The sequence below is a fragment of the Psittacula echo genome (assembly GCF_963264785.1).
Source record: "Psittacula echo genome assembly, chromosome: 7".
NCBI lineage: Eukaryota > Metazoa > Chordata > Aves > Psittaciformes > Psittacidae > Psittacula > Psittacula echo.
Window position 1 is genome coordinate 53,956,822 of NC_137740.1, and position 26,493 is coordinate 53,983,314.

General features: G+C 39.1%; 1 protein-coding gene across 6 annotated transcripts; it reads left to right on the forward strand.

Annotated features, from left to right (window-relative positions):
* Positions 1-13,921: 13,921 nt before the first annotated feature.
* DDX59 (DEAD-box helicase 59) lies at positions 13,922-24,093 on the forward strand. 6 transcript variants are annotated; one of them, XM_080623212.1, is made up of 8 exons: positions 13,922-14,321; positions 15,552-15,889; positions 19,115-19,282; positions 19,698-19,787; positions 20,184-20,435; positions 21,229-21,381; positions 21,854-21,982; positions 23,027-24,093. In XM_080623212.1, exons 2-8 carry the CDS (start codon positions 15,563-15,565, stop codon positions 23,291-23,293), a joined length of 1,386 nt encoding a protein of 461 aa, XP_080479338.1. In that variant the 5' UTR covers positions 13,922-14,321; positions 15,552-15,562; the 3' UTR covers positions 23,294-24,093. The 6 variants fall into 6 exon arrangements, with proteins under 6 accessions (XP_080479338.1, XP_080479333.1, XP_080479336.1 ...); XM_080623207.1 differs by having other exon boundaries at positions 13,924-14,321; positions 15,552-16,378; positions 23,027-24,090; XM_080623210.1 differs by having other exon boundaries at positions 14,294-14,297; positions 15,552-16,378; positions 23,027-24,090.
* The last annotated feature ends 2,400 nt before the right edge of the window (positions 24,094-26,493 follow it).

Sequence of the window (26,493 nt, forward strand, 5' to 3'; positions counted from 1 at the left end):
TTTCTGAGTAGCTTTACAAGATATATGCTGTAGAGTTCATTTGGAAGCATGTGCAATATACAAAAATGTATAGGATGTCTAAGCCTCATGTAGAGCATTTGATTTAAAAATACTCCCCTATTTCAATATATATGAGAAACATGGAAAGAACAACAATTATTTTAATAGTTGCCTTAAACTAAATGGGTATATATATATATATTTAATAATAAAAAGTTGGATCTAACAAGGATTTTTTTTAAGCTTTAGGTTAATCAGATAGGTGTGTAGTTCCCTTTTGAATTCTCTGGCACTACAGACATGATTAAATTTAAGTGTGGATGTAATTGTGTTTCTGAATTAAGGGTGTCATGCAGAATATTTGTATTTGAAGAAAAAATCTGCATGATTTCTTTCTTCTAGAAAGCCTCAAAACATAAATTACATACAAAAGGTTTATACATCTCTCTGGTTATTCTGTCCTCATATGGTATTCTTGCCATATAATATACATGGCTCTGCTAAAGCATGGGTTGTTATCTCAGCTGTCTCACTTGGGTGGGGAGCAGTCGTGGTCCCACTTGTTGGCAATAGAAGTGTCCATCATCATCGTGGGTGTCAGAAAGAGAACTCTGTCTTTGTATTAGCCAGTGTAGTTGGATACGTATGAAGGAAGGGGACAGGCAGGCTGAAACTTGCTGTTCAGGGAATGTTTGAGCCCTTGTGATGGCTGCTGCTCTGGAGGCAGTCTGAGACATGCAAAGTGCACAGGAGAATCCCACTTCTGCACTTCATAATTGTGCTTCATAATCACCCATAATCCAGGGTCTGTTTTAACAGCCACAGTACAGTCCTTACAGATGATAATTTACTAAATGAGGGAGGAATCAGTGAGGGGAAGAGTTAGTTAGCAGGCACTGTTTCCCATTGGTCTAGCAAGTCTGTGTTTGTGTCAGACTCTTTCCTCCTTTTCTATTTGTTCTTAACAGAAAGGAAGCAATTGCCTGATTGGAGAATGTAGGGGAACAGAACAGATTTTGTTCATGAGCGTCCAGTTTGTTCAGCTGAGTATTTTTGCTATGCATAGAGTAACTGTTGAAATTGGATACTTGAGAGTCTTTGCCCCAGCTGATGATTTGCTCTTGAAAGAGTGGGAAAGCAGTAAGTCCTGGTTAGAAGAGATGGGGAAACAAGTGGATTGAAGGTAGAGGGCATGCTGCCATGTTTCTTCTCTTTTACCACCATCTTAAGTGGTATTGTACTGGTATAATTAGGAATAGAATCATAGAATAGTTAGGGTTGGAAAGGACCTTAAGATCATCTAGTTCCAACCCCCCTGCCGTGGGCAGGGACACCTCACACTAAACCATGTCACCCAAGGCCTCATCCAACCTGGCCTTGAACACCACCAAGGATGGAGCATTCACAACCTCCCTGGGCAATCCATTCCAGTGCCTCACCACCCTCTCAGTAAAAAATTTCTTCCTTATATCCAATCTAAACTTCCCCTGTTTAAGTTTGAACCCGTTACACCTTGTCCTGTCACTACAGTCCCTGATGAAGAATCCATCCCCAGCATCCTTGTAGGCCCCCTTCAGATACTGGAAGGCTGCTAGGAGGTCTCCACACAGCCTTCTGTTCTCCAGGCTGAACAGCCCCAACTTTCTCAGCCTGTCTTCATAGAGGAGTTGCTCCAGTCCCCTGATCATCCTCGTGGCCCTCCTCTGGGCTTGTTCCAACAGTTCCATGTGCTTTTTATGTTGAGAACACCAGAACTGCACACAATACTCCAAGTGAGGTCTCACAAGAGCAGAGTAGAGGGGCAGGATCCCCTCCTTCGACCTGCTGGTCATGCTCCTTTTGATGCAGCCCAGGATACAGTTGGCTTTCTTGACTTCTGTAAGGAAAGAGATGAGCTGGAGGCAGAATATTTCATTAGAAGCAGATGACAAAATAAGAATTATAAATGCTATTTATGTTGTAGTAGGTCATAGAAATTCTAGTCAGAGCCCAGGATATCATGGTAGAAATGCAGAACAAAGTGATGAGCCATTTTAGTTCATAGTTAAAATGATAAAGTTTTAGATATTGTAAGACCAGGCAAGCAATAACTAAAAAGGCTTTGGTATTATGACATTGCTCTTGATTTCATTATTTAAGAAAGCCCTGTCCCACAGAAACATCCTCACTGCTGCTAGGGAGCAGGTTTCCTGTGTATCAACAGAATATTAAGAGCCATCTGCATGGAGATATTCTGTGTCTGTGTTTCTGCTGGCTCTTTAATCATTAAAGGAAGACATGTCATGCTTCCCAGGGCCAACACCCTCTTGTAACCACTGACTACCTTTGTGGCTTCTTGCAGAGTAGACAGCCTCAGTAATGCAGGAGCCTTTTCTCTACCTTGTCTTTTTGCTCCATGTTCCACTGATCTGGTAGGAGCTCTTTGTTCTTATGTGTCTGTTATCTGGCTAGCCATATTATTTCTTTGTTCAGGTTGTATAGCGCAGTAGTACTCTATTTTTCAAGTATTTACATTGGTAATGTCAAGAGGAGCTGTTTCTCTGCAGCTTTACTTAACTCTGGAGCTGAGCAGAATGAGAATCTGAGTATGATGACTTACTTCAGTTCATAACAACTCCTCAAGAATGCTAAAGTCCTTATATACTGAGCATGTTTGGCTGAATTACGTATCTTCTCAGAGGAACTGTTGTTTCACGGGGTTACTTGTTTATTATTTTTGTTGAACTGTAAGGTAGGGAGAGATATTTGGGGGGATAATGGGCTCTGGACAAATTTTCCTGAGAGAAAACTCAAGTTACTCAGGAAAATGAGCAGAAGCATTTCTAAGCTACTCTGTCTCACGGTATTTGCTGGCCCTGTTCCTTTGAAATTATTTCACTGGATATATTCAGAAAGGTTTTATAATTTTTGATAGGTTTTTATTGTCTCTCTTAGTTTTTAATTGCTGGGAGGTTTCCTCCTTTAGGTATAAACCTAAGCCACCACTTTTTCACAGCTCAGGCAACTATCATAGCCTTCTTGCTTCTTGACACTTAGCTGTTGCTTGAAAGAGAGCTTCCTTAGCTTGGGCTACAATCTGTGTTGTGCCTGGAATCTAATTTCTACATATCTTGCTGGTTGCCACAGGAAACAATATTGCTTTGGCAAGGAACTGAATAAAATTACCTTGTCCTAATGGGTCATGTTCAAGAAAAGAAAACGGGAACACTGAATCTGTGCTTTTGAATAGCTCAAAGCTTTGAAGCATTTGGTTAAAAACAAAAAAACAACCTGACATAATTTAACATGGAAATTCTAGGATTATGTTTTGTAACAATGGTGTGTTAGCCGATTTTTTCATAACCTGGCCTTATACCCAAGTCAGCTGAATGGTATTAAGAATTAGCACAGATTTAATCCACTGAATTGTACTGAATTGTACAGAATTGTACTGAATTGTACTGAATAGCAGATAGAATCCCATGAGTGCTTCATATGTGTTTCATACAGTCTTCCTTAAAAAGAAAATACATGTCAGTGGAGATTTGACCATACACACACAAGTCTGCTTTCATACTGAGAGGGTGGTGAGGCACTGGAATGGGTTGCCCAGGGAGGTTGTGAATGCTCCATCCTTGGCGGTGTTCAGGGCCAGGTTGGATGAGGCCTTGGGTGGCATGGGTTAGTGTGAGGTGTCCCTGCCCATGGCAGGGGGGTTGGAACTAGATGATCTTAAGGTCCTTTCCAACCCTAACTATTCTATGATTCTATGCTGCAGTTCTTCAGACTTATTTGATACCAAGGGGTTAGAAAACATATAATGATCTGGGGTGCAAACTTGCTAACCAGAGTGGTTTTTCCATAAAGCAACTAAAAAATATTATGAAGTGCTATTTTTTTTAATGTTTACTCTAAATTTAATGTATTAATAATGAAAACATATTTTAAAACTTGTAACCTGAATTCTTTTGAATTGGGCATTATCATGTTGGAGTTTTTGCAGCCAAGTTAGAAATCCCAGAAAAATAAGGTTTGCATGGAAAGTTCTTGGCAGATCTCTCTTGGAACAGCACAAACAAAATGCTTAACAAGGAGGCATTCATTATTTCTGTCTTGTTACCCTCTGTTATTGCAGTCACCAGCTGTAAGATTACTGGCATCTTTGAATCTTTCTAATAGAAAGCATAGGGAGCAGTCATTCAAGGCTGGTAGTGAGAGATATGATGCAGTTTTGAGGCTTGCTTTCATTTTTAATAGCTATTGTGTTTTATCAAGCTGAGCTAATGCATTGTCTGCATGTTCTCACAGCAGACAGTTAAGGAAACTAGCTGAATTTCAGCAGGACAAGGTCTGTGGTCCTGAACTGTGCAATTAAACCACAGATGGGCAGTGTTACCATGTCATGAGAAGTGGAGGTTTGTCTGCTTAGTATTTGTAATGACTAGTTGATAAATTCTGCAAGTGATTAACAGAAGCAGAAGCTCAAGAGAGAGTTAAAGGATTTATGTTTTTTTTAACATTGTGGTGTATTCTCATCTCTTTTGGTTATCTTAAAAATGGCAGCCTCATATAATTAGTGTTTATTGGTATTTTCACTTACTCAGTGCTTTGAAGTCCTCAGTTTTATCACACCTTGACTGTATTTGCTGGTGTGTCTAGCTTAAAAGAGAAAACATTTTCTGTCTTATGCCATAAAACTTAATTACACATACCGGGCTTTAAATGGATCCCTTAAGAAAAAAGTACTTTTATATTTTCATATTTAATAGTATACTACCTTACAGAGCTTTATAAGAACATTTATGAGAAAAATCCATACAGTATCCAGTGTGTGGTACAGTGCCATCCTCTGAATGGTCAGAAAAGCCAAGTCATGTTTTGAGAATGTCTCTCCATCTCATTTTGGGTAGGTGGAAGTTTGGCTGGCCTTACATGAACATTTTGAGTTGCAGCTGTTTCCAGATGAGTAATTTTTGCTTCTTAGGTTCGGATTTGAAGGGATGTTTTTTAATTGACGTGCTGGTACCAGCAAGGGCTGATTTAGCTGGAATTGAACTAGAACTCAGTCAGTTCGTCTGAACTGGGTTTCTCAGACGCATATAAATAAAAAAGCTGCCTCAGGAACCTGTAAGAAGAGCCCAAGTTAGACATGGTAAATATTGAGAGGTAGACTGTTCAGGCTTAAGGTAAGGTCAGTTTTAGATTTACACAGACTTGGTCCCCTCCTTGTTTACAAAATCTTTCTTCTGACTGATCTTGGTATTCCAAGATTGAGATATGCCCCAAAGTCTTTTGCTTCCTCAAAGACCAGGGACTTTATGCCAGAAGACAAGTATAAATAATACTGAGACCTGCTTTTCAGTCCTGTTATTTGTCATTCTTTAATCTGTGCTTTTTTGTCTCTGTAGGATGACTGTTAAGGAGAATTTGCCTGGAAGGACAGTGCATCTCTGCCATGAGTGAATATCTAAGTGAGAGGATGAATTTACTTTAAATATATGATCAGATTAGTTCTAATTCTTTTCATTGATGGACCAAGAAACATAAATTAGCAAATGGAATTGCTAGAATTTTAAGGTATGTTTTCACTTAAAGATTACATAGGTGTTTTAACTCCTTAAAATTTGTGTAGTGTAGTGGTTCTGTGATGACTTGATATGGCATGTTGAGCTATATCAAATGCATTTTTAAAAAAGTAGCTCTATTACATAGGAGGCTACTTTAGTTCATTTTTACAAATAAATGTTTAGAAACTTACTTGCTAAAGCATTAAAGGGGTAGAACAGTACTTGAAATGATCATTAAATGACACAGTGAATCATTTCTCAAGCTAACAGTACAATGTGATGCATACCATTTGTCCAGTATGTAATCAATTCTTCCATTGCAAGTTTCAGCATGGTAACTTTCTGTTCATAGGTTTTACCCCGAGTTAGGTGTTGTCCATACTAGTGCAACCACCATAAACACTGTATTATGTATTACGACTAATGAGACAGAAATACAGTCATGCTAAGACCAGATCCAGATTGCTTCTTTAGCACTATTTTATTTTCAAGAGCTAATGAAAACCAAAGCCTGCCAGGTGATAGAAAAAGCTTTCGGCTGTTGGAAATAGCTATACGTTGTTCAGTAGGGAGGAACTGGCAGGAGACTTTAGCCCTGCTTTTCCAGCTTCCCAGGTTTATGGGTTTTAGAGTTCATGAAAAGGAAGGTGAAGGGGGAGGAAGAGCATTAATCATAGCAAATGTTAACTATCTTTTCACTCATTCTTTTCTATGCATAAGAGAAGTAAACAGGGAAGAAATTCATCTAGGGAAGGAAGATTGAAATTGATGCACCTAGTTTAGAGATAAGAAAAAGTAAAAAACCATTTTGCCTTTTGAAATGAAAGCCATCTGCTATACTTTACTATTAAAAAATGGACAAATGGCCTACCTGGTGACCAGTTATTTGTATTTTATCACAGTCCTTTTGGAAAAGATTTTAGCTGAAGCGGTAAGTTTTATTTTTGTAAACTAATTCACAATTCTTCTATCCTCTATTTTGCTTAGCAGTCGTGTCCTGGGTTGTAACAGACATCATGTACAATGTCTTTTTATAACACATGACAAAGATCTGTGCTAGTGAAATTAATGTCAAGTACGCCAAAGGTCTGCTAAGCTAATACTGGAGATCCGCAATATGAGTCAGTGGAAGAAAATATGCACTGTATATAAAAAGGTGTATTTTTTTTAATTAAACTATTAAGACTGTAATCAAATGCTCTGTACACAGGGAGTGACGTTTGAGAAATTTAAAAATTTATTGCGCTAGAACCCAACAACAACAGTCACTTAGAGCAGTGATGAAGGCTGACATAAATGAGGCCTTTGAGACCTGAATGCTGCATAGCCACCAAGCCTGCCGCTAGGAGTAAGTACAGGCACTGGAAGGATCCTCTGTTTTCTAACAGCTGCCGGTAGCTTCCAAAGGCAGCAGTCACAGCTGGCAGTCTCTCAGTAGCGGGGGCATCCTGAATTTGGCTTCTACTCTGGTAGCAGTGAGTCGGCTTTTTGTAGATACAGTTATAGCCTTTCCATGTCCTTTAATAATAATTTTTGTGTGAGGGATTCAGCTAGGCTAATTTAAGGCTTCATGCAGAGACAAATAGGGACCAAATGTAATTTTAGGAAGTACTCAGGTTTAACCTAATGATTAGTATTGGCATAGATTTTAACAAGATGACTGGTAAAAAGTCTAGTTTCTTGCATGTTTTCCAGACCCTTTATAGTACAGTACTTTCTGTTCTCAAAACTAGAAATGCTGGTAGGAGCTTCAGAGCTGGAGAGAAAAATTTATTATCCATTTACTCAAAAGGCTTATGTTGTAGATTTTTCCTTCAGTCTGTCTCATTAATGGATTATAACTCTGTGCCTCTTCCACCCTGTAATGCAAATACAGTGTACAAGAGCATAAACTGTTACGTTTATAATTCTTGTTGATTAATGAGAAAGGTCTTCATCTCTTAATAAGTGATACAATTGGAAAGAGAGTTTATTGAGGGAGCAGGTGGTAATACACATTGAACACTGGTCATCTGGCAAGCTGGAACTTAATGATTCCTGGTGTCTTCTGTGGATTTTCTTTTCTTCCTTTCCCATCCTTTTGTCTGGGACCCTGGGGTAGGGGAGAAGGGAATATGGTTTAATTTCAGTAAGTGCATGTTTTGGGAGTGTTATCTTGTTTTTGAAATAAATACCAATCTTATATGCTGCCAAACAGCCTTATTAATTGGAGCACAAATCTAAATGGCAAACTGGTAAGCAGCTTTTTAACATAGTATTTTATATCCTTTCAGAAAGAAAACTAGATTAACATGAAAGCAGAGATTTTTACTTCTTAATTCTGCACCTCTAATTAAGTTATTTCAAGATTTATTTAATCCTGTTAATCTACACCTGAATTCTCTAAGAATCTGGGTTCTGGTTTACTGCTTACTGAAGTCCCTGGAAATTTGTGATTGTCTTTGTAATCTTTTGATCAAATATTTGTTCTGTAAGTCTCAGAGACTTTACAGAGATTTTTAAATTGGTTTAAATGATTCTTGTACATTAAAGTGAGTCCTTTTAATTGGAAAAACTACTCTGTGTCTTCTACAAAGAAGTTGGTAATTGTATTTGCTGTATTTTTTACAGTTGTGCTAAGGCTATAGTGATATTAAATCAGAGATTCCATTGATTCTCAAAGTAAATGTTATACACAGTATCTGAGCATTAACCACATATATTAATTATGTTCATAATTATTGCATGATTTGCCCCATGCAGTTATTTCCCTAGGGACTAGTGGCATTAAATGCCAGAGCTTCAGGGCAGGGCTGCTGGGTTTTTGGTTGGTTGGTTTGTTCTTTTTTTTTTTTTTAAGCGCTCAGTAATATGCTTTAAGAATGCTGATTTAAATAATTTTTTACTTCTAATTTTGCCACATATTTCTTCAGAGACTAATATTGACCAATATTTCCTTAGGGTATGGCTCTTAAAACAAAGAGAATGCTCAGGAAGCCGGAAAATCTTAGTCTAAGACTTCTTTTACTGATTATTTACTTTCAGAAAGCTTAGGAGTTGGGTTTTTTTTGATTAAGCAAAATGAGGGAAACTAGGCCTCATAGTAAGTGTACTCCGTGCAGTATCTGTACTAATCAGGACATTTTATATTATATATATTAGCAGCATTGACTAGTTAATGGTTAGCCACCATTATTTGTTTTTAGATTATCTGGATTTTTCTTGTGTGGTTTCTTTAAAGCTGTGATTCAGAAACCAGTGGAGTCACTGACTCACCAATTCCTTCAATCAAAGAACTATTCATTAAGTATGGTTTGGGTTGGAGCTGCTGTTGACAACCTACCTACAGATCTGCTGAGTGGCTTCAAATTCCCAAAACATTAAAGAAGCAGAAAAATAGTTTGTTTCATAGCACCAGGTGGAGCAGACACAGACGCCAATCCCTGAATAAACATGCTTTGACTCCCATGCCTTCTGAATGGAAAGACATTGCCCCTCCCTTTCACCCAAGCAGTGGATGTTTGCTTAACTCCAATTATAAGTATTGTGGCATGCTTTAAAAAAAGATTAAAAAAAATCAGGGAATACTTTTTATTCTTTAAGCGACATCTTCATAAATGTCTTGCTCTTCATCCATTATAACATTAAAGAACTGGGATTCCTTACTTTAGAATAATGATGCATAACATATATCTTGAGCTATTTAAAATAGTTAATAGCATAAAAAAAAGCCCTCTAGCCCCCCTAGAGCCTATTCCTCTTGCTGAGACACATTCTTTTGAGGGACTTCTTATTTTCAGATCCATTGGTGCTAATACTTGACACTTGAGGGAATGATGCATTTGGTGCTATTGAGTCCATTCTCAGTAGTTTTGCATACACTGGGAGCTCACTCTAAGTGGAAATTTGGACATCACATGAGGCTATTTTGGCTACAAAGGGAACTTTAAATACAGTGTATTAAAATATTTTTGACACTTTCCCTTTGGGATGTATTTATCTGTTAATGAAATCTGTGTGGAACTTGTGTACAGATTCATGGAGAAGTACCCAAAGGTTGTGCTCTAGTACAGGTTTTAATTAATGCGGTCACTCTGGGAGGTATTGCTGTGGAGAGCCAAGGCATATGGTACAGTCAAGCAGCTCTTTGAAATGTTTGTGATACCATCTCTGAATTAGTATGCAGAATGCCTGTTTCTTATGGGTTTAGTGTGCCTGGGAGTAGAGGGATTTCAGTCTCCTGCTTTAATCCAATCTTGTTTTATTGAATTATTTATTATTTGCAAGTGATGGGAAAGGCTGGTTCATGCTTCTAAGGAATGGCTGTGAGATGTTGTAGAGCGAAGTGCCTGGTTTTAAACTGAGGGCAGGAATCCAACATGCCACACTTGCTTTCTGTATAATTGCTATAGAAACCATGAGTGAATATGAAAAGATCTTCATGATATAATTTAAAATAGACCAAAAAATGGAATACCTTAGTATTAATAATTTGTGCTTCAATTGTTTTCATTATTTATTTTTACTTTTAATCTATAGTTACTATCTTTGTTATTCTAATAGAAATTTGATTACAGTTGAAATAATAAGTTGCTGTACATCTATGTAGTAAATCTGTGTCAGTATATATTAGGGTTTTTGTACATGTGGGTTTGTGTATGCATTGTTACATTTCTGTAGCTTTTAATACTTATTTTAAAAGTTACTTTGAAGAGGCACATTAATGATATAAGGACTATACTTGAACAGGAGTTTCTAATGACAATGTGTGATACTTTCCTAGGCAGCTGTTGCACTGGGACACATGCAGCATAAACAAGATGAGAAAACTGTAATTTCTTGATGTTTTATCAAGTAAGTCAAATAACAATAATACAGATGCTACTTTTTTGGGTTTCTTTTAACACAGGCTGGAAACTTTAAGATTTTTCCATGATGACATCCCCAGATAAATTGCCCAGAATGTGTAAAAATGAATGTCCTAATTGTTTGTGATTTTTAACAGGACTTAAACCCAACTTTATTCAATCAGCTTGAACTAACTAGATTTTATAAGGAAAAGTACCAAGACAAAACCCTTGTAGGATATCTGAGAGCATCTTGTCTGGGGAGAGTTTGTACAGTCTGGTGAACTTTAAATGTACAAAACTTTAAGTTCAGAAATCTTACTAAAATGTCATTTGCCTGAGATCTGATTAGCAGCATCAAGAGCTGAAAGGATGGGAATTACATTCACAAAGGCTACCCATTACTCTTACATATTTCAGCATTCTAAAAAAGCTCAGGGAAGTGGCTGGACTAGAATGTTTATGCTTTATTCCAGGAAGAAAAAAAATTATTTAGTGAGCTCACAAAGCACAGTATCTGTTCCAGAAGAGATTTTGGTACATGTATCCTGATTAACTTCTCCCTGTAAATAAAGAATAACATACTACATTCAGTGGAAGGTTGCACTCCTTTTTGGTTGTAAGTGCTTACTATAAAGGATATTACAACTTTTATTGGAAGAAAGAATGAACTATCAGTAGCTGCATAGCATCTATAAGCCACTCAAGGTACTATTATATATAAGCCACTACAAGGTACTAAGATCTATTGTATCTGTTCCTCAGTCATCTCGTTTTCAGACTGACAAGTTTATATAATTACATCTTGGATGGGAGTCCTTTCATGCCTCTGAATATCTGTAAAGTCCTTTTCTAAAACTGAATTTCAATATCTAGCCCTCAGACAAGGGAAGTGAGTGATGGGGAAACACCAAATACAAGGTGCATTCCTATATGTGAACTGTCAGTTTACAAAGTAGTGTTCTCCAGACCTTTCTTACTATTTTGTACCATGTAGCTTTGTTTTTTCTGACAACTGTTACATGCTGAACTGATGCTTTAACAAAATTATTCCTATTAATCCTCACATTTTTCTTGTGAATAATAAAGGCCAATTCAATGCTTATCATTCAGTACTCAGTGTCAAGGTATCTGTCTGTGTGGGTTTGCATTTGTCTGTCTGAATATTACCTGTCATCATAAGCAAATCCTCTAAGGCTGTTGTAAAGCTCTTTTGTTGGCCCTTGTGTTAAGCATCTAAGATCTCCTTGCTGGCTGATTTGTCAGTTTCTTGATCTTTAGGTTGCCATATCAATCTGCAAAACGGTACCAAATTTTGCAGAATGCACTGGTGACTTTTGTCCCTCCATCGTGGGACCCCCTATTTAGAGCAACATAATACTTGTATCTTCAAAGTGATTATAAATAGGAAAAAAAGAACCCAAAACCCAGGACCTAATCAGAAAGTGTTGACGAGTAACAAAGTAGTGTTCTCAAGAAACAAATCCAGGGTAGGGCAAAAACTGAAAGTCATGCATCCAGAAGTGAATCATGGAATACACCCACTGACTACAATTATACCTTCCACACAAACACGTATGCTAGACTTCCACGTTTTGCAGCTTAGAACAGCAGGAAAATGTGCTATGAGCAAAAATGCTCAAGCTGCTGTATTAGAGTATGGACAGTATTATTAAATGTTAAGACCTTGAATATATCGTGTAATCAAAGTGTGCAAACTGTTCTCTCATGGCAGGTGAGGGCAGAATGGTAGCTTTCAACAAAACAACAGTATTCTTACCATTATAAAAAAGGTACTTTAATTTTCTTTAGATTCAGTTGTTTCCATTGGGTTACTATTAACAGAAACCTACTGTTAAGAGAAAATGCCACTACCACCACCACCAAAAAACCCAATAAAACACAACAGAAAAAGCGGATATATAAGGATGTTTGCATTTTGGTATATGGACTTACAGAGTATGAAGCCTCTCATATCGTGTTGAATATTGTTGAAATACTGGTCTTTATTTAGCAAATGATGTTTTGAATTCCAGGAAATGACCTTGTAAAAATGGAAGTTAAGAAAAGGAAATCTGCCTATGTTAGAAACTCTCCATGAGGGAAAATGAAGAAAAGAAAGTCACTACAAAGGAGAATGACAGAGGCTGAATCAGAGAAAGGTGGGGATTTTATCAGAGAATGAGGAATTTATGGAATGTGGGTGAAAGATGCCTGACAGTTTTTCAGGTCTAGAAATGCCCACTTAATCTTTCCAGAAGCTCTATAGTCTCTTCTGATTGCACTAGTTAAATAAAAATCCCACACAGACCAAAACCCCCTGTTTGCACTAATTTTGTCCTGCTACCGTGGTAATCTACTGAGGAATCCAGCATACTTTAACGTAGACCACGTTGCAAGTATGACAGGACTTGAATGTTACAGAATGCTGTGGCCAGCTGCTTGAAAGCCGCCCCCAGCTTTATGTCTCTCTCTGTTTTTACCCCATTCCCTTTGGTTCCTCTGACTATTCCTCTGGACTGCCATTAAACTGTGTTTCCAAAGGGGCTGCTAGTATTTATGGATTTTCTCTTTTAGCAGAAAGTGATGGTGGTGATCAGCAGCAAAAGTAAGAAGCCAGAAAGAAAATGGAACTCCCCATCCATGTGGATGCTGTCAGGCTAGCAGGATCATTCTTGGAGTAGGAGGGAGGTAAGGTAAAATCTCTTTTGGAGTATCTGGAGTGCCTGGAGTACATCAACCCAGAGAGCTCCCAGCAAGGTATCTTTCCCATGCTCCAAATCATTTATGGTCATAGAGTGTGCTCTGGAATACTCTGGTGTTCCTGCTTGTGACCAAAACCAGGAAGCTCCTGCAAATGGTGCAGACACAGGGACACCACCTCAGGGTCCTGCTATTGCAAGGGAGTATCTTTGACAGGTTGACTGACCTCCTTCTGGTAATGCGAGCCGTTGGGAAGACAGGGAGTAGCAGTGACCACCCTTGTTCACAATGGCCAAGCAGCTAAAACCACCAGCTTTTACAGTGGACATATATCCAAGCCTTAGTATGGATTTCCATGAGCCTGGTCTGCTTGCGGCAGTGGCACTGGTGCAGCTGTCACACACCTAGGCTGTCTGGTCGAGTCCAGGATGAAGTGAAGTCTGAAAGTCTCTTTTGCCCTGCACTGAAACGTGATATTTTTTAGTGTTCTCACGCATTGTGATGTAGTGTAAAAAAATTTATTATTGGAGAAAAAAAACCAAACAGTTTGCAGTACCTGAACAGGGCTCTCTTCATGGCCTTCCAAGTGTTTTAAGTGGGTCAAGGCACACACTGGGCATTTATTTGGCATGCCTTACACCTCCATCATGTGCAGTAACTTGTGTACATATGGCAACTCGGGCTGTAACGACGGGAGCGCTGGGCCAGCCTGCCTCTTAGCCCCGAAGAGGGTCAACAGCCGCCAGTTCTGTCCCCCCACACCGAAACCGAGCTCGGCAGTGACACCTCTCGGCGATGCGGTTTTCCCCTCCCAGGCCGAGTGCGCAGGCCCGGCCGCCGGGGCCTGGCAACCGGCGGAACAGGCCGTTAGGCTGCGGCCGGCCGCGCGGGTTTCAACACTTGGGCGGCCGGGGGCGAGGCCGGTCTGCGCCGCTCCGCTCCTTGCCGTGCGGCCGGGAGCCCCCGCCCCTTGTCGGGCTTTCTCTCCGCTCGTCCCGGCGCCTTGTCTCCGGCAACGAAGCGGTGGCAGCTCCGTGCTTCCGTCGGCCGGTCGCCCGGCGCTGTTCGCGTGCGGCCGCCGCCATTTTGTGAAGAAAGGCGGAGAAGGCGGGTCCGCGGCCGGTCGGTAGCGGTCTTGCGGTGACGTCCCTCCGCCGACAGTGGGGAGGAGGAGGTGGGGTCGGGCGCCGCCTCCGAGCATTGCGGCGGCGGGAGGCTGTCGGTAGGAGCAGCTCTGTGCCGCGGGGTGGGTATCGCTGCTGGAGAGGCGGGCCGGGGCGGGCACAGGAAGGGACCGGGACTTCCTGGCGTGGGGGCGCTACCGGCAGGACGGGACCTCACCAGGAGCCCTTTGAGGGGCGCGACTTTGTCGTGTTCTTGGTACTCCTCTTGGGCACGTTGTGTCCCCCTCGCTTGGAAGGCTGCTGAGTTTATAAAGAGGTTTGTAGTGTCAAGTTCTTGTTAGGTGCGAAAAATAAGTGATGAGGTCTGGTTTGATGCAGTGGCGATGGGGCAGCCGCCGTGCATAAATCGTGGGTCTGCACCTGCTCCACAGAGAGCTCATTCGATGGTGAGCTTTGCGCTCATGCGTTACCGCTTTGGGTTGCCTCTGTTTACACAGAAAAAAAGGCTGTCTGTAAACACAGAGGTAGCTGTGTTCATGTTTAGAAAGCTGATACGAGGTTTACAGAGACTGGTATGGACGGTACGATTAATTCAGAATAAAATAGCGGTATTTTGTGTGTTTTCTTTACTGATTGTACCATAGCAAACGATTGTTGAGAACACCTGACACTTTCAACTACTGAAAGTTTCAGAATATAAAAGTTAAGATGATTTACGAACACTTCATTCGCCTTGTTTGTGTTACAGTAGGGATTTGGCAAATTGACTGTGTAGGTCTTTGCGCTTTCTTTGACACCCGGAACAAACGGAGCTGGATTCTAGCAGATCCCAAACTACAGCATTTTTGAATATGAGTGGGCCTTGAAAAGGACAACAAAAGTGGAGGTCTTGGGTGGGTTCTGTACTAAATTTGTCATACTTTTCAGAATTCATATTTTGCTTGGTTTGGGTCTTTTTTTTTTCATAGCTTGGAAGAATGCATGTTTTGCCTCTGTATCTCATCTTAGAAACAGTTAAACACTCTGAGGGATTTAAATATGACTGACTCTCAAAATGGATACATTCCCAAACAGATAGTGAAAAATTGCAAATGTCTAATACCGAAAACTGACTGTAGGTGGATCTCTGTATTGTACTCTGCTTCTGCTGTTACTTTGAATTATTTCTTTGCATTGCATCAACATTGTAAAGACCGAGATCTATTTTGAGCAAGGCACTTTATAGATCTTTTCAGGGATTGAGAGTTGATTTCTAGGTTTGCAAATATGTTTCATAGACACTTTATGTGGTAACAGTAAAATGTGCCTTTCTCAATGGTAGTAGTTTCTAACTGTAACAATTTTCTTTCTAGTGTACTGGAGCATGTTTTTACCAAGGTCTGTTAAAGTCAAGAGGACTGCTGATGAGGACAGAAGTTGTACAGCTGCTAAGAAAAATAAACTGTCTTCTAGAGAATCTTTGCTAGAGGAGACCACCAAGTTTGAAGACTGGAAGTTGGTTAGAACAGAAGCTTCTGCTTCAAGGTGCAGTGAAGTTGTACAAGAACACGGAGAAGCTGTAGCTGCAGACACTGGTGTTGCTAATACAGCTTTGGGAAAGGACAGCCAAAATACTGATGAAGGCAGCTCTTTGGAAGAACCCATAAAATCCTTCAGCAAATCCCAGCGCTGGGCAGAACCTGGAGAGCCTGTATGTGTTGTGTGCGGTCGCTATGGAGAGTATATCTGTGATAAAACAGATGAAGATGTTTGTAGCTTGGAATGTAAAGCTAAACACCTTCTACAAGCTCGAGAAAAGGAAAGCAAGCTAAAATCTGATCAGGACACCAAAGCAGAATCTCAAGCAGAAGCTTACCTGCCTAATACACCTTATTTCTACAGAGATCATTCCTTTATTTTAAGTTTGCAAGACGAGCAGATTGAGAATCTTAAACTGCAGCTGGGTATTGCTGTCCAGGGCCAGCAAATTCCAAGACCTATTTTAGAGTTTCAACACTGTGGTTTTCCTGAAACTTTAAACCACAATTTAAAGAATTCTGGCTATGAAGTCCCAACTCCTATCCAAATGCAAATGATCCCTGTTGGACTGTTAGGGAGGGATATTGTTGCTAGCGCAGACACAGGTTCTGGAAAAACAGCAGCATTCCTGCTCCCTGTTATTATGAAGGTTTTGAAAGAGGTAATGAAACTTTACATGTTTAGAAAAAGTTGTTTGCAGCTTTGTCTCTTGGGTTCCCAGTGTAGGTGAGGATGTAATTGCAGTGGTTTTTATTGACATCCAAAGATTTATTATACTTTTGATTGATGCTTGATTGCTTGGTTATTGGAGTGGAGGGAGGTGCAGATAATTTTTAGTGACTTTGAATATTTTTTCGCTTTTGTCAGGAGATAAAGCAACTCTATGAATATTACTTACTATACTGTTTCTCGTTAAGAAAGATAACTAAATTCTGTGGTAAATTTCCTAAATGACTTAAAATAGAAAGTGAAAATAATTCCACGTCCTCTGCAAGAAGTTGTTCCTGTACATATCTGATGACTGAAAGAGGTTTTTTTGGCATTGACATTGACGTTATTTCACAGATTAATTTCTGTTGGAATTATATTCAGCTGACCGTCAAATAACTACAGGAATTGGGGATATTATAATTTCCGACATAGTCACGTGGTCTCTCATTCGATACTGTGGGATATAAACAATTAAGAGAACTTGCTTCCTAAGGATATGAATGTATGATGAGAGTAATGGCAAACAGTATTCTGTACCTTGTGTGTGGTTCAGTATTGCTTTTTGCTTTAGTGGTTTTATTTTAAAAGAGATGTGTAAGAATGTATTTGAAAATTCTGGACCCTGATCCTAGTTGATGTTTTGGAGTGTTTAGATGCCTTTGTAGATATACATGCACACTCTAATGTCTGTGTATAATGTTTTTTTTTTTCAAATTAATAACTTAAAGATTATTTAAGTAACTCTCATAATCTTTAAAGTGCTATTTAAGAACTGCAGTATTATGCTTCAGCACCTCTCTGATTATCATTAAAGTCTGCAAGACAGTCACACGCTTATCATGGCATGCACAAAATTGGAGCCTTAATGAACAATACTTAATTTCTCTACATGATGTTTCTCATTCTTCATCTTCAGAGTACTTGATGGGTTAATGTATCAGGAGAGAATTTTATTTTGTTGCATAAAATAATTTTTAATGTAAAAGAGAGATGAGATACTGAGAGCATGAGGGTAATCTGGTTATTAGGTACTTGACAGTTCTTGGCTTCTCAACACAGATACCTTTCTGTGTGGTAAACTGTTAAACACTGTTGCCCACTTGAAAGCAACTCAAAAAGCTCTTACTGATACAAGTATTTAACTGTGTAGTTCCTTTGATGATGCAGTGGGAAAGGAACAACCTCCTGTTGGTCACTTGCAAGTATTCCAGTGGGGACCAGAAAGAAATACACACCATCCAGAAAAACGTTCAGTGAATCTGTGACTCTAGCATCAATATCTGAGAGCTTTGTTTATTTGCTGAAGAGGTGTTATTATTACCTTAATAATGTGTCTTGGAGCTAGGCAGAGAGACATTATTCTGTCTTCCTGCCCTTTCCCATTTTACCTTATGTTCTTTGTTAACTGGAGTTAGGAATCTATATTAATCTGAGAGGAATTACTACTCTGTAATTTTGTGTTTTCTGGGTTGCAAAAGTATCAGTGAAGTGAGAATTTGGTTGTAGATCCTTATATAAGGAACAACCAAAAAAATATTTAATACTGTACTGCTTTAATGATTCATTTGTACTTAGCTGACTAATAGTGTGTCAGAGAAGCTACTAATTTTGTTTTCCAATTTGAGATGTGTTTTTTTTGCTGTATGAAGTTCCTATCGCTGTTTATATTCTCTGGCTAATCTGTAATGTTTTTACGTAGTGGTGTGCAAGACAGTAAAGGGAAATAGTCTGTTCCTATCAACACTTCTAAAAGCTTTGTTTTTTAATGATCTCTAGATTCAACTAGGTCTTGTGTTTTGAGTTCATGTGGAATTTATTCTGAACTTCTCTTACAGATTCAGTGCAATAACTAAAATAGAAAAACCCCAGTCTTTACAAATGACTACTAGATTTCTGGGTCTTTTTTGTTGTCAGGAAGCTATTCTAACAGTGTACTTAGACATGCATTAATTTTTTGTTTTCAGAAGTTGAGTAATTCAGGGATAGACTTTCTGGCCTGCATTGTTAAAGGTATAATCCCTTTCTACCTTTTGTCTTCAAATAAAAGGGGTATTAGCAGTATATGTTGTATCCACAGTAGCTGTACTATATAATTTATATAATTTATATTAATAAATATATTTGTTTATATGCATGTGAAATTAAAGTGCAATTTATAATTTATAGCCACAGTAGCTGCACTATGTAAATTAGTATAATTTATATGAAAAGAAAACTGGGGCTGTTAAGCCTAGAGAAGTCTATGTGGAGACTTCGTAGCAGCCTTCCAATATCTGAAGGGGGCCTACAAGAGTGCCATAGAGGGACTCTTCATCAGGGACTGTCGTGGTAAGGCAAGGGGTAATGGGTTCAAACTTAAACAGGAGAGATTTTGGTTGGATATAAGGAAGAAGTTCTTCACTGTGAGGGTGGTGAGGCACTGGAACAAGCTGCCCAGAGAACTCGTGAATGCTCCATCACTGGCAGCGTTTAAGGCCAGGTTGGACAGGGCCTTGAGCAACCAGCTCTAGTTTGAGGTATCCTTGCCCATGGCAAATAAATGAAATTAAGGTCCTTTCCAACCCAAACGATCCTATGATTTTATATAATACTAATAATTAATATTGGGAGATTTAATTTTGAAAAGTTGTCATCTAAATAATAAAGCAATTCCATGTTCAACAGATTTTTTTCCCCCTCTTTCTAGACAGAAACTCCATCTGCTCTTATTTTGTCACCAACAAGGGAGTTAGCAATTCAGATAGAGAGACAAGCTAAAGAACTGATGGCTGGATTGCCAAACATGAGAACAGTTCTCCTGGTAGGAGGCTTACCACTGCCACCACAGCTTCACCGTCTCAAGCAAAGTGTTAAGGTAAGGACTGTAGTGTGTAAAGATCTTGGGGAGAATTATGTTTCCATGACATTCACAGAGAAGCAAAATGTTACTGTTGACACATATGGTCACACAAAGACATGAATAGACAAGGAGTTCTAATTTACAGCAAAAATAGTAAATTTTTATTATTATAACCTGCATATATAAATGCAGGTTATATTGCCTGTATTTAGACGCTTCCATTAGAGTTCTAAAGGGTCCATTTCTTTTTGAGGCTTCACAGCTGATTTAAGTTATCTGTAAGAGTTTTATGGCTTGAATGCAGGTAATATCTGCAATTACCAGCCTTCTCACCTATGTGTGGTAACTTTGTAGTTTTTCTGAGTCATCTGTCTTTTCATGGAATTTCTAACTCCTGGGTTGGTTTGTTTTTTTGTGTTTCTTTTGTTAGGTTATAATAGCAACACCTGGAAGGCTTCTTGAGATTTTAAAGCAAAGTTCTGTTCAACTGCATGGCATAAAAATCGTAGTGGTGGATGAAGTAAGTTTTCAGTTATCAGGGCTGCATCCTATACAGAGGTTCTTGAAGAGTCAGTGGGTGGTCTCACTGATTAAACATACACTGTCTTTGTTATAAAATATATGTCTTAAGAGGAAAACCAGAATTTTTTAATATGGTTTGAACTGTGTTTGAACAAGGCATGTTCTGTTGGCTGTAGCAGACTTAGATACCCAACAGGGTAATACTGCTAGACCAGTGTGAACCATTTGTTTTTAATTTTCTTACTTAGCTTTTCTTCTGAATTAAAATGTCCTGCATTTGGATTATTACATGCTAGTTATGCACATTATGGTTCTTCTGTCAGTCTGTTCAGGATTCTGCTGCTCAGGGAAAAATCTGGTACAAACGTTGGTTTGTTTTTTTCTTTTCACTTAGGTGGATACCATGTTAAAAATGGGTTTCCAGCAGCAAGTGTTGGATATTTTGGAAGACATCTCTCATGATCATCAAACCATACTGGTGTCAGCCACGATTCCAGTGGGCATTGAACACTTAGCCAATCAGCTTCTGCACAATTTTGTAAGAATAACAATTGGAGAAAAGAATCTCCCATGTTCCAATGTTCGCCAGATTATCTTGTGGGTAGAAGAGCCATCTAAAAAGAAAAAGCTATTTGAAATACTAAATGTAAGTTCAATGTTTTTCTCATAAGAGCAATTTATCAGTCATGTCTTTACACATCTCTGTTAGGTTCACATCTTTAACTCTAATATGTAGTGAAGAGGAGGAGTGAGGTTAAGCATATAACTGCGCTCACTAGTGCACCCAACAACTCCTTCTGTGCAGCAGCAAACTAGATTCTTTTGTTCGGATACAGATTAAGAATTACAACTTTGATATTTTTTTGTGATTTGCAGTATGTCAGTCCAAAGATTTGTGCTGCTTATCTGAGAGTTGCAGAGGAGCAGAACTTTCGTAAACTACCATAGCTGCTATGTGGCCTGGGAGTGGTTTGTGATTTTAGAAGTCAGAAGAGAAACCAGTGAGAAAGCTAATTCAGTTATTTCTTGAAATTATTTTAAATTAATAATCTTTTATGAGTACCTTTGGGGGGGAAATTTGGAGTCTTGGCTCAAGTTATTCAAGAAGTAAATTAGAATCTTTAACTGAACCTCAAAACTTTTTCAAGTTTGGAATTATTATGTAACATTTAAAGAAACAAAAGCTGCTTTTAAAAAATGCATGTATTGATATAAACTTGGGTTCTGATTCTACAAATCGTATGTTTATGATGTACAGATGTGTATAGTTTCCTGGCTGATATCTTGTTCCTTCTTATCTGTAGAGTCTAAAAATATTTATTCATCTGAAGGTCTTGTTAATATTAGAGATAATGAGCAGAAGAAATTGAATCCAAGTTGGTGATGATGAGCAGCAGACTGTTGTAATACCTTCTTACGTAAACTGTTGAATTTTACAGGATAAAAAACTCTTCAAGCCTCCAGTGTTGGTATTTGTGGACTGTAAGCTAGGAGCAGATCTGTTGAGTGATGCTGTTCATAAGATTACAGGATTGCAGTGTACAGCTATGCATTCTGAAAAGTCTCAGGTGGAAAGAACAGACATATTACAGGTTTGTGCCTCCTCAACTTGTGGGGATTTTGATAAATTTGAAATGGCCTTTTTTTTGTTTCTTTTGTTTTTTGTTTTTTAAGATGGCTTTTTTTGAACAAGTTAAATCATAATTTATTGCTTTTCTGCAATAAAACCTAGAGTATTGCTGAGACAATGGAGAGAGAGATGGACCAAGCAAATTACTGGAGACTAATTCCTAGATTATTTGCTTTGAAATGGGAATTTAAATATACATTTAAGTTTAATTGATGATTTTTTAATTGAAGTTGTGGTTTTAATTTCTTTAATTACCTCTGTGAATTATACTTTTACTTAAGTCAAGAATACAGGGAGTCATTCTCTTTCTGCAGCAGAATAATCCCACGGGGTGTGTTCTTGCACTATATAACTAACCCCAACCTATCCTCAGAGAGGTTCAAAATATAAAAAAAGGAAAAAAAACCTATTTTTGTTTATTCTTCCTTTGCTAGGGATTACTTCAGGAGAAGTATGAAGTTATAGTAAGTACTGGAGTCCTTGGACGAGGTCTGGACCTTGTCAACGTCAAACTGGTAGTAAATTTTGATATGCCTTCAGGTATGGATGAATATGTACATCAGGTAAGTAAATAATTGCTAAAGCATTATTTGAAAAGTATAATGAAATGTGACATCCACCTCTAGAAATTTAAATGTAAGTGTAAACAGAAAGGTTAATTTCCTCTTAACTCTTTTTCTTCTGGAGAAGAGATTTAATTGTGGTTTTCTGTTTGGTAATCCATGGTTACATAGGAAACAAAGCTAGACTCTTGGAGATGCACAGTGAAAGAACAAGAGCCAATAGTTACAACTACTGCAAGGGAAATTCTGGCCTTATAGCAGGGGAAAAAAACCTTTGTTTTGTTTTTCACAGCGAGAGCAGTTAGGCAGTAGAGTGAGCTACCCAAAGACATGGTGGGACCTTTGTCCTTGGAGACACTTGAAACTCACTTCATAGGACAAGACTCTGAGCAAATTGATCTAACCTCTCTGGTTTTTAATTCTCTTTCTGCAAAAGTTTCGAGCAAGTAGTACATAAATACAGATGGTCTTTCCTAGCATCAGAACGGTACCAATATTAGCATATCTCTTCCTAAATAGAGAGTCTTTGTATATACCTTTCTAATTTATTCAAGCACTTTGGGTAATATTGATAAATAATTTTTAGTTACTAGAACACTGAAAGTAAAGGGCTTTTTTGTGTACATGCTTGTACATACCGTGCTTCGTACGAACTAGATGATCTTAAGGTCCTTTCCAACCCTAACTATTCTATGATTCTGTGTGACATTGCTACAGTAAACATTTTTTTGAAGTATTTTGTTTGGACCAGATTTACTGTAAGCCTTTGCTCATAAGCTGTATCATACATCTCAGCATCAATATTGGACTGAAGGTATGTCCTATAAGCAAGTTGTGATTTTTGATGCATTTAAGCTAAATCTTCATATCTGCATATTCTGACTTCAAGAAGTTTATCGAAACTTTATGCTTAGAGGGGGAAACAAAGAGATTTGGCGTCGTCACTTAGGTTAGTCAGTGTTTTATAACAGAAAGTAAACTTTAAGGATCACTGAAAAACTTGCATTTAATACCGATAACTTAAAATGGTTTTTTCTTTCTCAGGTTGGAAGAGCAGGAAGGTTGGGTCACAGTGGAACTGCAATTACTTTTATCAATAACAACAGCAAGAAGCTCTTTTGGGATGTTGTGAAGAGAGTAAAACCAACAGGCACCATTCTCCCCCCACAGCTGCTGAATTCCCCGTATCTTCACGACCAAAAGAGAAGGGAACAACAGAGACTTAAACAATTACAGAATAGCCTTGTAACAGGAGATAATATAATGGACATTATTAGAAAACATGACAAAAATAATAATTCTCAGAGGTAATAAAGATATAGTTATGTAATCATAATGAGAGTGTGATTAAAAATAAACATGGAATTTTGATGCCTTGTATATTGCTTTTTTTAAAGAAGTTTATACAGTTTTTTAAGGAATCTCATTTTTAGCTCATCTTTATTTTGAAATACAAGCTATTGTGTGTTTGAATTACAGTAGTGCCTAGTAAAAATACTTTACCCTTTTTCAAAATCGAGTAGTCTTTGGTCTTGCTTATAACATGAACAGAGGAGATACAATTTTGTCTTAATATTTCTGAATAATCACTTCAGACTTCTTGTGAAACACACTCTTCTGGTGATTTTTATGTCATTATATTCAGATGAGATCTTTGCAAAAGACACCCTCACAAAAAAAGGATAAAAATATGATGACAGATTGGTCTCTGAACACAAGCCTCAATCTCTTCCTATTAGTTCACATAAAAGCGTCCACTGGAAACATTGCTTCAAATCCTTGGTATACTTTCTGGGGTTTCTTGTAAACCTACATGCAAGTTCTGTTTGTAAACAGTACTGAAAGTTTAGTTTCTCTTTTGTTTCCTGTGGACCTGTTAAAAGTCCTGCTCAAGCACTTGCAGTAGCAGAAAAGCTTGGTTATTAGTACAACTTCATTGTAGAGAAATAGGATAAACCACCTACTGTAAATAAAAAAAATTGTGTTCTGATTAAATGAAACAGTGTAGTTCAGTACATACATGTTATATATGTAATATATTGGTACATGTAGGTGTAACAGACATGAATATGTAGATCATTACTACTCAGTTAAGCACAACTTGTCTTGTTCTGACACTGGATGCTGTTTATTTTTTTCAGGTAATAAAACCAAAACGATATTAAGACTGTGTTATACAACTTCCATCCAAAGTCTGAGATAGGTTATAATCAAAACTTGTTTTTTTTCCCCTCTTCTTTTATACTGAAGCTTGAGGAAATTGGTTTCATCAGAGCTTTTGTGCTGTTGTGATGCATCATCCCTTTTTTGGCCGAATGAGGTGTCCCAGGTAGTTAGATGTCAGCTCTGTGTGTTGTGTATCTGCTCTTTTGTCAAAGGACAGCACTATGATAGCCTGACTTTGTTAAATTTTTAAAAGTTCAGTAGTTGGTTATGGTTTTTTTCTGCAAGTGAAAACAAAAAGAGTAGGTTTTGCCTGCTGGGAGACAGATGCCATAGCTGTCATACTGGTGCCAGATTTATATAGTTAGTAATGACAAGCTGCTAGTGTTAATTTTGAAAATCTGAATTATATTTATTATGATGCCTACTATTTTCTATGCACTTTTGCTACTACTTTACTCTGATACAGGGAAACCTTTTTAACTCGCCTCTCCTTTGCCTTTTGTCTCCCTCTGCTGCGTTTTTAGTCTTTTCCATATTAACTAAGTTGTACAGTATTTATAAATGCTGTATATTTTATAAGAAGCATGTATCCTTCGGCAAGAGACCTGTTTTTCTTCCATGGGGCGACTTGACCATATCCCTCTTGCTCGGCATCATCAGTAACCCCGTTTGTTTCGAGGGGTGACTCCCCTCCGCCCGCCATCTGAAGAGTCACCGGCGGCGCCCGGGTTCCTGCCCGCCATCCGCGGGTTGTCGGCCGCGGGCTCTTCCTGGAGAGGAGGAAACGTTTCCGCTGTGACAGCCGCAGCTGCGGGCGATGCTGCCCGCCCGCCCCTCACGGGGTGGCAGTGCGGGGCCGCCCCTTCTGACGCAGCTCCCTGCAGGAGCCAATCCCCGCGGGCCCGGCGCATTCAAACGGGGCACGAGATGGCGCGAGCCGCGCTCGTTACGGAGCGAGTCCGGTGCGTGAGGTGGGACTGCGGTGAAGTGAGGTAAGGGACCGGGGCTCCCTCGCGGGCCCGGGGTGCGCTTCCCTCGGGCATCCCGCGGGCGGGCTGTTCTGAGAGCCGCAGAGCTGAGGTGCCGGTACCCCCAAGTTCCCTCACTCAGCCGCTGCTTTCTTCTCGCTTTTCCCTAGGGGTGCGGGCGGGGCCGGCAGGTCTGAGGGGCCGCTTCGGCGGGGCGGTCCTAAAGCCGGTTTGTAAGATGTATCCAGCTTCTGTTGGGGGCTCGGCTGAAGAGGCTGGGTTTGCTGAAGGATAGTTAAGCTGTCGAGTTCCCCTGGTCTTTCAACCAGCTCTGAACTCTTCGGTTTCATCTTTACTTGTTATTTGTAATAATTAAAGATGATGAATTAGAGTACTTTTAACAAGTCTTGAACCTTATTTCTTATTTTAGAATGCGGGCGGTTTTAGTGGGGGGATTAAGCGAAGTGTTGTGAGTATTTACAAGGCACAGCTATAGAACAGGATGGGTGAACTTCTGTCCTTACGCTAGTTATTTCAGTAGAGTTCCTTTTCCTTTGAAAGGGAAATATGGACTTTCAAGAAACACTAAAGCACTTCACAGTTTACAACCATGTTTATTTACTGACTGCTGGATGAAACGACAAAATGTGTGGCTTACAACTCATGTAACGTAAGAGTTTTCTGTATCAGACTGTATTGAGCAATAACTTTCCTCACAAATTTTGACCTAGGAAGGTGTTGGGCAGTCATGACACATAGAAGTGAATGTAGCTGCATAAATTCTGAGAGGACTCTGAAAGCTTTAACTCAAAAGTGCAGTATTAAAAGAAACTGCTGTCTGAGCAATGGTTAAATGGTTGCTTCTGTATCACTTGCTTTCATCTTGCTTATCTTTCCTTTTCCCTTTTCTTTCCTCCCCTGAACATTTGCTTTTGTTAATGATAGATGAAGTTTTTGAAGGATCTGAGACAGGTGACTTGTTGCCTTGTAATAGCAAATTAATTGAAGCTGGCAAGTTTGCAGTGGGTAGTGATGTCAAACCTGTAACAACCCAATAACTATGATGCATATGAAACAGTGAGAACATGCTTTTTTATACAGGTTGAGTATATGCACTTTTCTAAATACATGGCAGATAAAACTAACACCAGAGGCAATGTAGGCCCACTGGTGAATGGGATGGGTGCCCTGGTGACAGAAGATACAGAGATGGCAGAGTTATTGAATGCCTTCTTTGTCTCTGTCTACTCTGCCGGAGGCAGTCCTGAAGAGCCTGTACCCCTGAGACCTCAGATGAAGTCAGGTCAATGCAGCAGTTTGCCTTAGTCAATGAGGAATGGGTTAGAGACCAGTTGAGCAATCCGGACATCCATAAAT